A 17,750-nucleotide genomic window follows, 5' to 3' on the forward strand; every position below is an offset into this window, starting at 1 on the left:
AACAAACAACCCAGACAAGACGCTGGATGTTGTCCCTCCTGACACAATAACCCCAGTGCACACAATACAAGCACACTCAAAAACCTGGCATGCACAGATGCCAGTTTTACCTGGTTCTGCAAGCACCAACAGAAGAGCACAACCTCTATCCTATCACTGTTCCCTCACTTACCTAACCCCCACCCACTTTCTATAGCAACAGGAGCACCTGGAGAATATGCAAATGGTAGCAGTGGGCAGTATAAATCAGTTAACATAAGTTTGTACATAGGCAAGCCCTGGTTATGGATTAAGGCCAGATAAGTATTTGTGTGCCCTCCCCAAGAGCAGCTAAAAAACGGACTAACCCCAGGTAACACCCCATTGAAGATCTCCAGTCCCATGTTTGAGACACAGCCAATGAGGTATGGAAGCCAAGCAGGATTGTGACCAATGGAAGTCGAGGACGATTCAAGGTAGGGGGGAGGGCTCCATAAAGCTGCAACTCCCAGACAAAAGGTAACTATTTAGACTATTCCAAGGAATATTCCAGGTCCTGGGTACAAGCAATTACTGTGCCAGTCACTAAAGAGTCGACTCAGAAATGCCAGGAGAGCCAGCAAGAACGAGGATTCTATTGCAGTGTTGGGACAAGGATCCTTTGCCTGGTGACTTGAACCATGGATCAACAATAAGCCAGTTGGGCAAAAATAATAATTTGTGCATCCAGGAAGATGGCTGACCAGAGAGAAACCGCAACAGGGACAGCACCAGAAAGACTGAGGAACCAGACCAAGGGATACGGATAGCTTGAGCATTAAGACAGGTCAGATAGTCAAACAGTCCCACAACAAAGGCAAAAGATGGGTGTCCCAGGATCATTCAAGACTGGAATGAAATGGAGCAATAGTGACCCACTACTCCTCTACACCAGAGATACTCCCTGCCCTAATGTATCTTTGCCCTAATGTATCTTTTTATAAATATTTTATCTCCATTTTTTGATTTAAATATGAGTTTATCTTGAAAACAATTGCGAGATTCAAATCCTGATTAAAATCATTGGGATTTAAACCAAATCCTCCCTGATCGACAAAGAAAATACAAATCGGAGCCCAATGCATATTTGATCAGACTTTTGATAATTTGCATAAACAAATTTACCAGGTATAATCAGGGTTTGAAATGGAAGGGAGCTGGGAACCATTTAGCTCCTGCTTCTAGCCTAGAAGCCTGGTTAACTTCAAACAGCTATCAGGAGCTACTTTTGGCACTCATGGCCAACTGATGCCAAATAAACACCTATGTGAATAGAAAGAACTCTGTACATTTGGGCCAATCTATAAAACAAGGCAGTAGGACACATCTATAAAGGGTAGTGAATGATGGACAACGTTATAAAGTTTGCATCTTATGTTGAATTTAGATTTGTGGGATGCTATGTTAAAGCTTCTCGTTCTCAGTGGTAGGTTCTGATTACTCGTTAATGCAGGATACCCAGGAGCAGCACTTACCCTCCTGTTTAGCCAATCTTAATTTCGAACCCGGTTTAATAGATTTGTAAGATTACATTTTCATTCAACCCTAATAACCCTACAGAAAAAAACACCATCCATGTTGGCAAATTCCATTTGGTTAAACTCAATAACTAAGAAAACAGCATTAGGTAGCTTTGCTTTTCTTTGGTCTGTGCTGTTAAAAAAAATTAAAAAAAATACTTAAAAAAAGGAATAAAGAGGGTCAACCTTCTACAGATGCACCTTTTGTCCATCAACAAAAATGGGCACTCTAAATCCAAACGCTAGGTCACATTGCCACTGAAGTTCATAGTTGCTCTGATTAAGTAGCGATGGTAAAATTATCCATAGTGCCTGAGAAGTGTAGTGCCTGGAAGCGGAGTGTAGAGCCGCATGAATGTAATCAGATTAGTATACAAACATTTCAAAAAACAAACTGCAGCACCGCCGAAGTGATTCGTTTTACAGCTATCACACACTAACACAATGGGCTGCTAGTGACAGAGGCTTAACGTACCGCAGTCGTGGTGTAGTTGCCAGTGGCCAATGAACCATGGGAGCTCATTTCTGCAATCAGAAGGCACCCTCTTTCCAAAGGCAGTCCAACTTCTTTCAGCCCCATGACAACTCCAGGTCCAGGAACCACGTGTGCATTCACCAAGTCAGCCCAGGAGGCAATTTTATATAAGCCACCTGAAACCGCAATACAACGTTAAAAAAGTTTTTCTAGAGACATCCAAGATCGTTTCATTTTTAGATCAGAAACTGTGCATTGAAACCTACAAACATGCAAATAAACATTGAAAATCTAGCAGGAAAACAAAGTCAAACATCTATATATCTTGATATATGTCAAATGTGGCATCAAAGACCAAACAAATCACATTTTTACAGTACAGTTTTAAAAAACTATTGCAGAGATACAAACTTAATTGCTACAAATGTTGGGTTAATTGTGAAGACCACAATTGTACCAATTTCTTCTGCTTTTATTGTCTAATCCGGGTGTTGACAACTTTTGGTAAATTAGACGTTTAAGATAAAATTCCCCATCACCACTTGCAAGCATAGTACATTGTGATTCTCATTTCTGTGCTAATTCCCTTCAACCTTAGAGATCCCCAGCTCTGTTACTGGACTTTAGGACCTGGAGTGAGTGGGACCTTTTTCTCACTCCCTCATGTATTTTGACCGGATTTGGACTATGTGTTTTTGTTTTTGGAGTCTGACAAAACTCCATAGGCATCTACTTTTTGTATGGTGACACCCAGCACCTTTAAATTTCTCATTAGGTTGAAGTACGTTTACTTGTGTGAACTAGTGAAATTGACTTTACTTGCCTTTTCTCTTTGTAGGTCCAGCACACACCATCTTATGTGGAGTGCTGGGAGGTAGGTTACCTAGTAGCTCCTTATCCCACCTAACTCCTGTAACATTTTGTATGTTACCCTCACTAGTTTAAATGACTGGCAGTGGTTTAATGTTCCTACCATTGTGCTGTTCTACTGCAGGCTGAACCCTCAGCTGCAGTACAGCACCCATGCGTGACCATTTTTTCAAAATGGCCCGGTCTTTTTTGGCCATTTTCTGTTTGGGAGGTCTTTCTTGGGTTTTACTCTGCGCGCCAAGCCAGACTGAGCCCTTTGTTCGTTTTGCCTTTGGCGGGCTTAAGTCCTAAAACCCACCTCTGGCTCCAGTGTGTCCGGAAGGGCAGGAAGTGAGGGAGTTTCCCGAAACTCCCCTGTCCTTTGTCTCTAGGAATGCCTGAATACAACCGCCCTGATTGGCTGGCTTGCTGTCCTTTCAGGACAACCACCCGGCTGTTTGGGCGACAGCCTAGGCTGTGCATGAATGGGAGAAACCAGCTTAAAAGGCGAGTGTTTTTGGACTATAGGCAGAGTTGATCATTGGGAAGAACAGGTGACGAAGAAACTGAACGAAGCTTGCTGCATCCTCCTAGACCTTTGAATTGCCCGGTGAAGCTCTGCTGCTGTGCTGAAACTTTTTCTGATCGACAAGAGAAGCTGCGGAAGGGACGAATTCTTCCCTTGAGTTTAGTGGGACCAACTAACCCCGAGACGAACTGCACTGGACCATCTTCCCCGACTGGCTGTACTTCTTTGCTACTGCAGGAACAGAGTGTCAGGGGTCGAGGAATCCATAGTTGAGTGCAACGTCTGCAATCCGGCCAGAAGCTCCAGGTGTCTCCCAAGGACCCTCCAGAAGCAGGACGACCAGAGCTCGAATCCCCTCACCAGAGTGCAGGACTCAAGGAGTGAAGGAAGCACAACCAGTATCCAAGATCCATGGGGGTGCTTTTTACTGCGCGCTGAAACCGTGAATCGCCACAGATCCGAAAAGAGCCTGTAGCTGCCGACTACCTCCAAATTGCTGCCGCACGAGTCCTCCAGACGTCCTCCCTCTTGTCTCCATGACGGAGGATCAGGAACCCAGGATCTGCATCGCTGCAAAAGGACAGAATCCAGCTGGACCACTCTTCTTCAAGCCAGAGGTACTGTTCAGACTTTGGGTACTTACCTCAGTGTCTTTAAGCTTTGCTCTTCTCAGATTGAGACTTGCAGTAGCTACGATTGTTTGAGTTGATTTCAACTCTGCTTTCCACAAGTGTAATAGCTTGGGACCCTACAAGTGATTTTTAAAAAACACTTTGTGCAAGGCTTTTATGAACTACGAAGTCCCTCAGCTCCATAGACTGTGCTCCAATTGACTTTGGCTGTCCTGGCTCCCTGTAGACTCTTCTAGTCCATTGACTGATATTTTCTGTCCTTCAGAGGTGATAGGTGAAACTTGGTTTCAGACTTATTGCTGGGAAAGGTTTTGTCTGGACTTCATTGGAAGATTTAAGCATACACGCATGCCCAGTGTTGGGGAGAATTCTCAGAAATGTGCTAATTCCCCTTCTACCTTAGAGACCCCCAGCTCTTTTGCTGCACTTCAGGACTTGGAGGGAGAGACCGTTTACCCGCTCTCTCATGTATTTTTCATTGATTTGAACACTGTTTCTTTGGGTTTTGGAGTCTGACAAACTTAATAGACATCATTTTACATTGTGTCACACAGCACCTTCAGTGCATGACACAGGGAAGTCTTCCAGATTTCCCAAAGGTTTAAATACCTTCTCTTGGTCAAACTACTGTTTCCAAGAGCAGTGAAGTGAAATTGACTTTACTTGCATGTGTAACTTTCTAGACCCAGCCCACACCATCTTACAACAGGTTGCTGGAGGGGTTACTTAGTATCCCCTTTGTCTAGTTTCTCATGTAACATTTTTATGTTACCCATTCTGCAATGAATGGCTGGTGGCAGTGGTTTACTTTTTACCATCTTTGAGTGTTTCTATCGTGGGCTGCAATTGCAGCTGCAGTAAAGCACCCATCGCTGCCCATTTTGTCAAAATGGCTCTGGTCTTTTTTCGCCATTTTTTGGTGGAAAGGTCCTTCTTGAGAGTTACTCTGCGCACCACACCAGGTTTGGTCCCTTTTTTTTTTGTCTTTGGCAGGTTTCACTGCTGAAGCCTGCCTCTGGCTCCAGCGTGTGGCAGGGCAGGAAGTGAGGGAGCTGCCCGAAACTCCCCGTGCTTAATCCCCTTGGTTACAGGAATGCACCCAAAGGTGATTGGCTGGCTGGCTGTCCTTGTAGGATAGCCACCCTGCTGTGCGAGTGACAGCTAGGCTGCGAATGAATGGGAGAAACTTGCATAAAAGGTGAGGTCTTTTGCTTGGAAGGCAGAGTCGGCCACTGGACGAAGGAATACGAAGAACAACTTGGAAGAGACGACTGCTGCAACTCCTGGACCGTTGGATTGCCCGGTGAAGCCCTGCCGTGCTGAAGCTCACAATTCGCCTCAACTAGAAAAGCCCTGCGAAGGACAACTTCTCCCCTTGGGTTGATGGGACCAATCAAACCCAAGGCGAACTCGTCTGTACATCGTTCCCGGAGCTGGCTGTACTTCCACTGCTGTTGCAGGAACCGATTGCCAGGGAGAGGAACACCAGGATCGAGTGCATCGTTTTGAAGTCGGACACGAGATCCAGGAAGATCCTCCAGACTCCCATGAAGCAGGTCTGACCAAGCCTGAGCCACCTCAACAGAGTGCTCGACCCCAGATGCGAGGAAAGTCCATAAGGTATCCGAGAACCGCAGTGTTGTCATTTGCGAGATGCTGAAACTGCAAAGTGCTGCTGATCTGAAGTGTGCCCATTGCTGCCGCCGACCTCCAAAAACCGTAGGGCAGGAGTCCACAGACGTCCTCCATCCTATCCCCACGACTAAGGCCCAGGAACATCAGGATCTGCCATACCACAACTGGAACAGAAGCCAGCTGGAGCCAATTTCATCAGACCTAAGGTACTGTAAACTAAGGGGTACTTACCACTTGTCTTGTAGCCTTGCTAGCTCTCAGTTGAGACTTGTCTTGGTTGCTCTTGTGCAGAGTTGCTTGCAGCTTTGCCCCTCACAAGCCTCCCAGCTTGTGGCCCAACAGCAATTTCATTTTCTACAAAGACATCTAAAGCGCCTAGACACCCTGTTGGGCCTTAGTAACACTTTATACATTCTAAATAAATAAACATTGTGCAAGACTTATTTACTTACCTGCAAGAAGTGCTTCAGCTCGGATCTGTGTTCTGTGTGAAAAGTCGGAGGTCAAAAAGACCTATGACCATATGTCCGACATCCCCCCCCCTTTGAGTATATATATATATATATAGCACTCCGCCATGCCCTCCACCTTACGCCTATATTACCCCCCACACATTATATGCGAACAAAAAATTAAATAAGAAAATGGAGATCAGACTTTTGGTAGTAGGTCTTTTTAACCTCTGACTTTTTGGCATATACCCTTCAGCTCACCTAGACTTTTGCTCAATTAACATTGGCTGTCCTGGCTCCATGAAAGACTAAGCCTGTGTTTTAACTATCCCTCAACCTAAGTCACACATTCTAGAACTTGCGTAGCTGGGAAAGGGATAATTTACTTTGGATTGGGGGTTTCAAAAATAATTACCTGCTTAAGAATATGCCTTATGAGAACAGAGTAAGTTCCCTATTAGGGAACTCCCGTCCCCTGCACACTATCTGGGGTTTATGGAGCCAAAGTATTCAAAGAGTATCTAATATAGGTATTTGGTATAGTTTTTGGTTAGACTTAAACCAAACGTTAATTGAAGCAAGTGTTTTTTTGCCTAACAGTTAAAACATAGAGAGAGTTATAGAATAGATTTTCACTGAAGTACAACTTGTGACTTGATCTTTAGTTCAGGATTTATTGGTCCAAACAGGATTGCCCAACGCGTTTCGAGAGTTATTCTCTTCTTCAGGGGCTATATGCAATTCAAAACTTTAAATCTATTAAAAAAAGTTAAACAATGTTCTAGATTAGTTGAATAATTGATAATAATTTACATTCAATTGCAATATTCATTTTTACAACATGTTGTACAGGCAGGGTAATTCAATGGTGGGGAGAGGGACATTTCCATCAGATGAGCGAACCAGGGTTGGCGGGCCCACCAGTATCATGGTAACTGGTTCCTGGTGCATCTTGTTGAGAAGGAGTCGGGGGGGGGGGGGGGGGGGGGGGGAAGCGCAGACATATTTCCCTGACCATGTTATCCAGATACCGTTCCCCTTGGAGCGGTTCTGGGGGTACCTGGAGGCGTAGTCTTGGCATTGGGCGTTCTGAGTTGCGAACAGGTCGATCTCTGGGAAGCCACATTCTGCGAAGACGTTGGACACAATGTCTTCGTGCAGACGCCATTCGTATTCTTCGGGCTGAGGAAAGTCTGCCAGAAGATTGAGTTCCCCTGGAACATGTTGGGACAGCAGAAACATCTTGTGTCCGAGAGCCCATATCCAAATGTTTTGGGACAGCTTGGATAGCCCTGGAGAGTGAGTGCCCCCCTGTTTGTTCAGGTAATACATGGCTGTAGTGCTGTCCGTTACAATCAGCACTGTCTTTCCTTGCAGTTGCATCTGAAAGGCCTTTAACGCCTTGAACACCGCTACTAGCTCCAGTAAATTTATATGGTTGTACGCGACTTGAGGGGACCACACTCCGTCCACTGTCTGCTGAAGCAGGTAAGCCCCCCACCCTGTGAGAGATGCGTCTGTCGTGAGAGTGGCTTCCACTGTAAGGGTGGTGAAGGTCTTCCCCCTTCAAGAGGTTTTCTCTTGACCACCAATGCAGAGAGAGAACGAGAGCTGGCGGGACAACTACCAGATCGTCCCATTGTCCGCTGGCCTGACACCACTGGCTTTTGAGCCAATCTTGCATGGGAAGCATGCGCAGCCGCGTGTGGGGAACTAAGTATATGCACAACGCCATCATTCCTAGCAAGCGCATGGCCTTGAGTACCGTCACCTGCAGACTGGCTACATATTGAGGAATCTGAAAAAGCATGTTCTGTACCCTCTCGTTGGAGGGCAAGACGAGACTGTCTTCCGTCCAAATTAGAGGCTGCAGAAATTGTTTTGTTTGACTGGGGACTAGACTGGATTTTTTTTGTTGATCGAGAAACCCAGACTGAAGAGAAGAGCTACTGTTTTTGGGGTGTTCGAAAAACATGTGTTGTAGGATTCCCCTGTGATGAGCCAGTCGTCGAGGTAAGGGTAGACTGGGATGGATGCGCAGGTGTGCTGCAGCCACTGCCAGGACCTTGGTAAACACCCTTGGCGCTGAGGCAATGCCAAATGGGAGTACTGCCTGACCTCCATCATGAACCTTCGATATTTCCTGTGCGCTCGCAACATTGAAATATGAAAGTATGCATCTTTCATGTCCAATGTTGCCACGTAGTCCCCCTGTTGCAACAGTGGGATCACCTCCTGTAGTGTTACCATGCACAACTTTGAGGTTTTATGAACTTGTTCACTGGGCGCATGGTGAGGTCCTTTTTGGGTACAAGGAAGTACACTGAATAAATACCCTTGTTTACCTAAAGAATAGGGACGGCTTCTATGGCGTCCTTTCCCAGCAGAGCTTCCACCTCTTGATTGAGGATATCCAGATCGTCCGGTGAAAGGTGCCGTGAGCGCGGTGGTCCGAATTGTGGGTCGGGCGAATTCCACGCAGTACCCGTGGGCGACCGTCTTTATGACCCACTGGTCTGAGATTATCCCCTCCCATGCCGTGAGGAAAGATGTTAATCGCCCCCCGACCGGGGTGACATGGGAGGGGACCTTGATCTGATGGTCATTTCTGACCAGAGGCTGCGGATCCTCTAGGATTGGCGCCTCTACCTCTGCCGCTGACCCCTTGAAGGGTAGTATGCAGGGCTTCCTGAAGTTTGTCCTGTGTTAAAATTTCCCGTGCCATAGTTGTTTTGACTTGCACGGGACTGCCCTCGAAAGGACCGCCGAGAGTTATTACCTCTCTGGAGGTGGGGGGGGGGGGGGGTTGGGTGGAGATTTTTGTGTGATCTGTTGCAGGGAGTCTCATGCTCCTTCTTGGCTGTTTCCAGGGCCTCATCAACCTCTTTCCCGAAGAGGTTAGCTTCCTCAATAGGTTTAATGAGAGGCCTGCGTTTCAGGTTTAAACCCTGAGGTGCGCAGCCAAGCGTGTCTTTTGAGTAGGGTCCCTTGGGCCAGAGACCTGCCTGCTTTTTAAGCTGTGTCCAGGGTGTTTTTAATCACATTCTGGTTCACTTTTCTTCCCTCGACTACAATAGAGAGAAGTTTGGACTTGACGGGTTCTGGAACCTCTTGGAGGCCTTCTTGAAGGAGGTTCCACTGAGCGTCGGCGTAACTTGCAAATAGCGTGCTATTATTCGCTATCTGCGGAGTGTATGCAGCAGCCGAGGTGACTCGTTTACCTAGAGCATACAGCCTTTTTGATTCCTTGTCCAGAGGTGCCTCCCCAGTGGTAAGGGGAACCCCCTGCCCTCTTTCGGGTGGTAGTCACTACCAGAGAGTTGGGGATGGCGTGCCCCCTGATGTATTTAGGGTCGGAAGGAGATGGCCGAAACAACTTTTCCACTCTTGGGTTCACTGCTCGGGTTTGAGCTGGTGACACCAAGGAGGGAGCCAACCTTCTCTTGATGGAATTAAGGAGGGGAATGGCTTGGCTAGATGGAGGCTTTTCCTTAAGGATATCCTCTTCAAAATCCTGCTCAGGTACAGCCTCTTGAGTAGAGATCTTAAAGTGTTCAGCTGCCTTCTTCAACATAGAGTTGAAGGCCATCTGGTCATCTACAGGCGAGGCCTGGCGAGCCGGGGTGGACGGAAGGGAATATAGGCACAAAACATCAGTATCCTGATCTTGATGTGGCAGTGTCCATGGGTCTGTTCCCACTTGCTGGGTTTCTTCCCAATTGTCTGTGGTACCCTGCTGTTCCTCTTAATAATCCTGCAGAAAGGAAGTCTCTTCCTCTTCATCGTAAATGTCCCTGTTGGTGTCCATGTGGGCAATGTCTTCCTGCTGGATGGGGACAGAAGGTTGATCTTCTTGAAAATGAGAAGATTGAGGGTTAGGCTCTCCACGAGATCTTTTTGGGGGTGGATGATGTGAAAAACTGAATTCTCTCCAGCCGGTCCATACACCCTTCGAATTTCTTCCTAGTCCATTTGGAGGACCCAAGCCGGCCTACGGGTGGAAAAATGTCGCCCTCCGCCCTACAGCGCCGAAAAGAGTTTCTTAGGGTGTCAGAAAGAGGCTCTTGACTGTCCCCATAGGCATCTGGAGAATCAGGGCGCCAAACTTTATCCGAAGATTTGTCCGGGCCTTCCCCCATGATTTTAGGTGGAACCGGGACAAGTCCCACCGCCGTAATTAAATCGATGCGGTCTTCGATAATCGCAGAATCGGCACAAGATAATTGCTCCGATGGTCTACCGATAGGTGTGTTACCTTCCGCAGCGTTAGGGGGCCTAGCGGTTGGTTTTTCGACTAGAGGCCTAGTCTTAGTTTTCGGGCCAACCGTGGCCTTCGGGACCGTCGTAGCGTCGGATTTCCGCGCTTTGAGGTTTGAAGATTTTGGAGTAGCGCCCTTACTTGTCTTAGAGTGCCCAGTCGCAAGACGCTGTTGCAGATGCGGACGGCCCTGCTGGCGCTTTCACCTTTTTCGACGATGACGCCGAAACCAGTGTAGGGGTTGTATGTTTAGTGAAGTGCATTTGTACGCCCCTGTCGCCGGGTGTTGTCCCTGAAGCGAGACCACAGTCAGGCCTTAAAGGGTCGGGGACGGGCGTGGCCGACCTAGAAGTGTCCGCCTCAAGGTCTATTACATCCGCAACGGATGTTTGGTCATCTGAGGTGCCCCCGTCACGCTCAGCGGGTGTGGCAGTGGGGTCAAGGAGGTTCCACCCGCGACATACATTTGCGGCCCACCGCTTTACACGGCGCTCCTTCAGGGTCTTAGGCTGAACAAGTTTGCAGGCCGCACACCGCTTTTCATCGTGATCTAAGGGGAGACGGGCGTTGCACGTCCTGTGTTCGTCCTTCCAAGGATATCTGACCCTACACTTAGTACAGAACCTAAAAGGAGTCCTTTCCATAGCCAAAGGGGAAGATGACCAGACCGAAAGGGTAAAGAGGGGAAAGGAGGAAAGACATATGGAAAATATGGCCACCCAACCCCACTCTCCCTACTGTAAAGAAGGTCGGTCAGAGGACCCGACCACGTGGAAAGTCCGGCTGCCGGATCTTCGGTGCCTCAATCCACCGCCGTAGACTAATACCCCGCAGTCTTCTTCGAAGACGTTCTTGTGATCAAAGTGACTTAACAGGGAATAACCGACAAGTCGGTATAAGATAAACAATGTCTCTTCTGCAAGAGCTCCGCTATAGTGCGACCAGTTATCTGGGCGGAAAAAAACAATCTGAGGGACCTCGGCGCGTGAGGGATTTTGGATACACTACACGTCACGATAGGGATAGTGTTACAAACACGCCTATGCCGACGTCCCCCTTCGGTCCCCGAAAGACGAGATGCAATATTCTGCGGTTACCACTGGTTGTCGGACCATATGCACAGCATGTGATTCTAAGCAGGTTAACAAGCATCAGAAATGCCATTACTGTCCTTGTGAATGAAGTCTCCTCCCGGTGTAGGAAGTGTGTATGAAGCATCTCTAAACAGTATCCACTAAACTTATGCGGATTATGGAAAAGAATTTGAAGTATATTTGATTTTTACCTAATGTAAGGAAGCAAGGGGCAAATTAGCCCCCCCATACATTCTACGCGAAATGAACCTCTTGCCCTTCTGCTGCCATGAGGAATAAGGCCTCGGCTGGAGCAGAGGTGGGGCTATTGCAAGACACACTTGGACTCCATTCTGTGTGCCCTCGACTCATCTTTGGACTAGGCCACAATTCGGCACTATGAAGCCTCCTCTCCCCTCTGCAGCGCCACGCCCAGCGAGCACTAACCGCCCCCACCTTTTCTGCACGGCCCAAGTCCCTTTCTCACGGATGCGCGGAAGCTGACTGCTACAATGAAAACTATGTATCGTATCACTCTTCCACTGAACTCACTGTCCTGTGTGTGAACCATGACTTGTAGCTCATCCATCTCCACAAACCTGCTCCTGCCCACCTCACCCTCGCTGTTGGAAAATTACTGCTTGTGTAACCCTGTGCCCTCCCATGGTATTCTCTTGATGTAACAGAAGTGTGCCCCCACTGAGCTGACCACCCCCGAGTGCCCCCAATAAACCCAGACCGGTCGTGGTCCAAAGCTAACATGTGCCACTCCACTCCACTCCACTCCACTCCCCACGTCGTCCTGATGTGCAAGACCAACCCAGTTCCCAGGTTATCAGAGAAGGCAAGACCCCTGCTCCCCTCACCTTATGAATGACCCAATGTACGACAATATAATCATGTGTGTGTAATTTACAGGTCTCTAAGATTTATTCAAAGGTATATTGATGTTCATTGTTAATTGCATGTCTAGAATAAGTGTATATATTAGCTAGTGAGGTCCAGTCAGCTCTCTGACCTGGCCTAACCTTCACCTCGCACGGACTGGGCCAGCTGAATCACGTGATGTCCAACCTCCCGCCAAGTCATCTGCCAATCCTGTGGAGCCGGCCCATAAAGAACTATGTGCACCTCCCTTCTAACCAATGATATTGTAACTTTTAGACTACATAGAACTCATCACTGATGACGATGTAACACTTTAAAACATATTGTATCTGTATTGTTTGCCAGAGCGCTGTCGAGGCAGCAGAGTTCTCTGGATGCTGAATCTCATATAAATCTTTGACAACTCGCAATCATCTCTCGTGGTCTCATTCCCTAGAGGGATGTGTCCTTTATTCTGAATTTCATTGGTATTGTGGGGAGTGAGTACTTTGTGCCGTGAGGCAAGATCCGGAACGCCCCCAGCAAAACCATCGCCTCCTGCGGCTGACCAATGTGCGCACAAAAGAAGAGGTTCCAAGGGTCCTCACATTGCAAATACCCGACTGCTCGCCAAGGCGGGTCACGGCTTGGTTGGGGTGCGGCCCAGATTGTGGATAGACCGTGACCGGAGGCTCGGACATCTGAGTACTGGCTGCGAGAATCTCAAAGAAGGGGAATAAAAGTGGTGTAAGGGTAGCAATAAGAAAATAGTGGGGAGTCAGATTTTGGGTCTAGGGACTGTGCGAGTGTAACCGATAGGCTCTTTCTTCTCTTTTCTTTATATGGCCATTAGGTTGTGAATACAGAGTTAACGGAATAAGGGAAGAGTACTGGAACCTAGCTCCGAAGGGGGGTAGAAGGCGGCGCAGCGTAGCATTGTCTCGACCAGTGCAGGAAATAAGTGGAGATAAAAAATGCAGGAGTCTTATATATGGAGTTGACTCGTGAGAGATTAGTAACTTTAGTATATTCTTTTTCTTGTAAGCGTAACTCTTGTAGAAGTAAGCCCGAAGGGGCCCAGGGAAGGGAGGGTGCAAGAAGAGTGAATGGGAGCACAGAATATGGATAAGTGCAACTAAGATAGGGTGGGAATATAATTAACACCAAAGCAAATACACGTTATATGTTAACTGTCATTAAAGTCCAATTTGTCGGTACGTCTAAAAAGTATATGTAAGGTTGTCATTCATCTAAGGAGTATTGAAAGTGTGTCCTTTGTCGTTCATATAGTATTGCCAGAGTAAACAGATGTAGTTTTTCAATTATATTGTCACCCACCACACACACACGTAAACACAAAGCTAAACAGGGGAGCCATGGGGGGGAAGACACACCTTTAGCTCATATCTGCCAGCACCTCCCCCTGTATAGTGAGAAAATACAAAAATACCATGAGCAGTGGTGGCTCCCGGAAATAAAGGGAGAGGGATCACCACAAGTGTGACCAGAAGGAGGGTCATTTGATAATAGAGTGTTAGACCTTGTGACAACCCATCTGCTAGCAAAGTATCGGGTTAAGCAGCTTCAAAATAGACGCAAAATATTAGATCTTTGCAGGATGTTTGAAGATGCATCCCTTGGTAATGATGTAATAAAAAAGGTGTCGCTGGAAGCGGATTGGGGAGAGGGGGGGAGTGAGTAACAGAAGAAAAACTGGTAAAAACGGGGACAATGACCTCATTAGATTATACCCATTAATAACTAGGCCCGCTGCAGGGTACAGTGACCCATCTTATTTGCCCAAACCAAGTGCCCCTTCAAACCCCGCAGCCACAGCCCCGCCTCCTTATGAACCTAGAGGGCTGTACGGACCTACGAGCGCCCCTCCAGTAAAGTTAACACGTCTCACTGGGTATTTGGAAAGACAACTTGCCTCCACACAGATGGAGTTAACACGATTACGAGCATTATGTGACCAAGGACAAATGCTGCCTGGGAGAGGGGGTGGGGGGGGAAGCACCATCAAGCGCAGCGGGTGGGCCAACACCTTCGCCACTACCACAGGGGAACTTACCCACAGGGTCCGAACATGAGTGGAAGTCAGGAGGGATTTTCTTCCACCTTAAAAATACCCCCATAAAAATTGTAAGGGCAGAACAAGGAGGCAGTCAAGCAGGGGAGGAACAAGGAAGTGGAGACTCAAGACAGAGAAATAGATGAGGTTTGGAGTGATTTAGACGAGTACAAAGAGGGGGAAGCAGCAGCGGGATTATCCCTACCGAACGAGACGACCCAGAGGATGGGGTAGTAAGGCTAAGATGGCAGGGAGGCTGAGGAGCAGGGTGTGAAACATGTAATAGGTAAAGCTAAAGGGGTAAAGTTAAGTAAAAAGGGAAGTAAAGCAAGATTGCAAATGCCTCATCCACAAAGGAGCAGGGAGGCCCCATTACATACCATGGGCACAGATGGACAAAAATAACTTGTTGAAGGTGCTTCCCCCCCCTTTCGGGAGGGGCAGGAAAGTGGATACATGCATTTGAAAAAAAACACAGCAGGAGTGCCTTTGGCCATAGGGGATGTAAAAAGTTAATAGTGCCTGCAGTGGGAGATCAAGCAGACGGGATGTGGGTGAAGGCAGGTTTTCCAGGAGTAACAAATTGTGACCGCCATGATGGGTCTGCCTTTAACAATGTGAGGGCACAAGTGTGGGATGCACTGCAGAGAACTTTGCCTGATACACCAGATTTACACTTGGTAATGCAATGTACTATGGGTGAGGAGGAGGAGGCTGCACAATTCATTCTTTGGCTGTAGGACTTGTGGAGATCAGAAACGGGCACGGCTTGGGACCAATCCACCTCCCTTTTTTACTTTATCAAGAGAGGCCTCCCAAAGGGAGTACAGAAGGCCTTGAAAGAAGCCAAAGGCTGGCCTGAAATTCAGAGCATTATAGTACATCATTGTAGGAGGATCAAAGAAAGAGAAAGAAATTGAACAGAGAAGGTTGGCTGACGAGGCGAAGCTTGTACAGAATAAACTGGTGAAGGTCGCTGCGATTAACGCAGCCCTACCCACTGAGAGACTGGGAGGAGGGGACAGGAAGCACACTGGCAAGGATGGCAGCCACGTGGTCTGTAAACAGACAGGAGCAATGGGATGGAGAAGAGCAGTACAAAGGACCCCAATGGCAGGGAAGGCCCACAAAAGGACGAGATGGGTCAAAGAGGGGGATTTGGAGGTCAGTGGAAATAGATGTTTTGGAGGACAAGGGATGCGAGGAGGGCGGCCAAGGGCCCTGCTGGAATTGTGGAAGGTTGGGACACTTCACTGGAATGTCGAGCATGACCTATGGGATAATATCAAGGGCCCCCCTCCCATGGGAAAACGAACAACAATATGGCCACCTTCACCCATGTAGCCCCTATGGATTACTAATGGGTGGTAATGGACAACAAGAACAAAATGATAATGACTACCCGCAAGGAACACAACATATTCAACACAGACCACAAGCACAGCCACAAAGCATGCAGCCCCACAGCACGCCAGAATACGATGGGGAACACCCCCCCCCCCCCAACATATTCGCAACGACTACCAATGGCGCGCCGGCACCGTTTCGCAGTGCAGCAGTAATTGCAGACAGCGTTTTCTCAGTCCCAGGAACAAACATACCTCAATTAGGACAGCTCACAGAAAGCACTTGCGCGTCCAGTCCTATCGACTACCCTACGTGCAGACGAGGAACCACTAGTGGGGGCGGAGATAGGAAACAAACAGTTCATCTTTATGGTGGACTCAGGAGTGGAACAATTGTGCTTATAGGGCTGGTTTCCAAACGCAGGGATTTTCTGGGGCAATTTTAAAAGTTCCTTAAACAAAAGATTTGGATATAACGGTGGGAGGGAAAACGGTTCGGGCATCCCTGCTGTACCACGAAGATTCACCCATAAATGCTGGAGAGGGACCTCCTTAGTAAGCTTAATATGACCATCTCCTTTACAGAAAGGGGAATAGTGTGCTCAACTCCAGGGGTGCGTCCATTGCGACCACTGCTAATGATCAGCACCATGGCAAACTAGGTTGCAGTAAGGGGGTGCCCACGGATGTTGTCATGTTCATCTATGGGATACAAGTTCTGGCTAGAGTGATCTCAGATCACCCGGAAAGAATCGAGGTTGCCATCTGATTTTGTTTTCTGCCCTGTGACAAGCCCCGAGATTGTACCCGGCACCATCCTTTCAATTGACCTACAGGGGGTGCAAGTATCAGGCAAACGCATTGTGGCAATAGGACTGGACACGCATGGATGTGAGTGGAGAACAGTATTATGCATAGACCCAAACATAGCGCTGAGAGATTTGACAGATGAAGAGCTATTCACTGACAATGACACGGACAGGGAAATAATAATGGAAAGGAAATATGCGTGCCATGTGACAGAATGATCCAACACAGGCATCCATAACCCCCCCCCCCCTCATGGCCAGTGTCCGTAAACCGCCTTCCATATTTGATCAAGATATGAGAGAGGTACCACCAGAGTTATGGGCAACAGAGCCCCATCATGTAGAACTCTTGCAAGGTGTAAAACCTATAAAAATTAAACTAAAACCAGGCGCAGTACCGCCTAGAGTAAAACAATATCCACTGTCCACAGAGGCGGAAGAGGGCATAAAAGAGACAATAAGTGCATTACTGCAACAGGGTATAATTGTGCCATCGAATTCACTCGACCCCAGTTGCCAATACTTAACAGCATTTACCTTAGGGGAAAAAGATATGAACATTGCAGGCTGCCTCAAGGGTACTGTGAAAGTCCCAGCATATTTAGCAGAATTTTGCACGAAGATCATGTAGAGCAGATTCAATAACACTACTGAACCTAGTGGCAGCAAAAGGGTACAAAGTGGATCAGGGCAAACTGCAATACTGCCTAGCAAAATTATTGTACCTAGGATAGCTAATTTCAAAGGATGGTAAAAGAATTATACCAGACAGAGCAACAGCAATACGCCACACCATGATGCCTAAGACAGTCAAGGAAATGCAAAAGTTCCTTGGCATATGCAATTATTGCCGTGCAGAAAGAAGCACAAAAGAACAGCGCCCCCATAAAATGGACACAAGAAATGTTCACACAATTCTATAAAATGAAAGATCTTATTACACACGCACCCATTTTAGCGACCCCGGATTATGATCGGGAGTTCTACCTGTTCTCACATTGCGATAGAATACTAATGACAGCAGTACTCACACAAAAACCTCACTAGGTCACAAGCCATTGGCCTACTACAGCGGCATGTGAGAATCAGTAATGCAAGGGGCACTTCGCATGCGAACAGGCCCTCGAAGCCGCCGCCTTCACAACAGAGAAAAGCGCCACCATAGTGATGGGCTTTTCAGTCACACTGTTTGTTGAATACTCTCCATTTTCCA

The 17,750-nt window shown here is 47.5% G+C and overlaps 1 protein-coding gene across 1 annotated transcript in view; it reads right to left on the minus strand.

Annotated features, from left to right (window-relative positions):
- The window catches only part of UMPS (uridine monophosphate synthetase), a 186,851-nt gene that overhangs the window by 110,201 nt on the left and 58,900 nt on the right, over positions 1-17,750 (minus strand). Inside the window, exon 4 of the mRNA XM_069616659.1 lies at positions 2,014-2,189. Coding sequence (XP_069472760.1) covers positions 2,014-2,189 — 176 coding nt within the window. The remainder of the gene's footprint in view (positions 1-2,013; positions 2,190-17,750) is intronic.

This window comes from Ambystoma mexicanum, chromosome 9 (genome assembly GCF_040938575.1).
Source record: "Ambystoma mexicanum isolate Mex_15411 chromosome 9, UKY_AmexF1_1, whole genome shotgun sequence".
Taxonomy (NCBI): Eukaryota; Metazoa; Chordata; class Amphibia; order Caudata; family Ambystomatidae; genus Ambystoma; species Ambystoma mexicanum.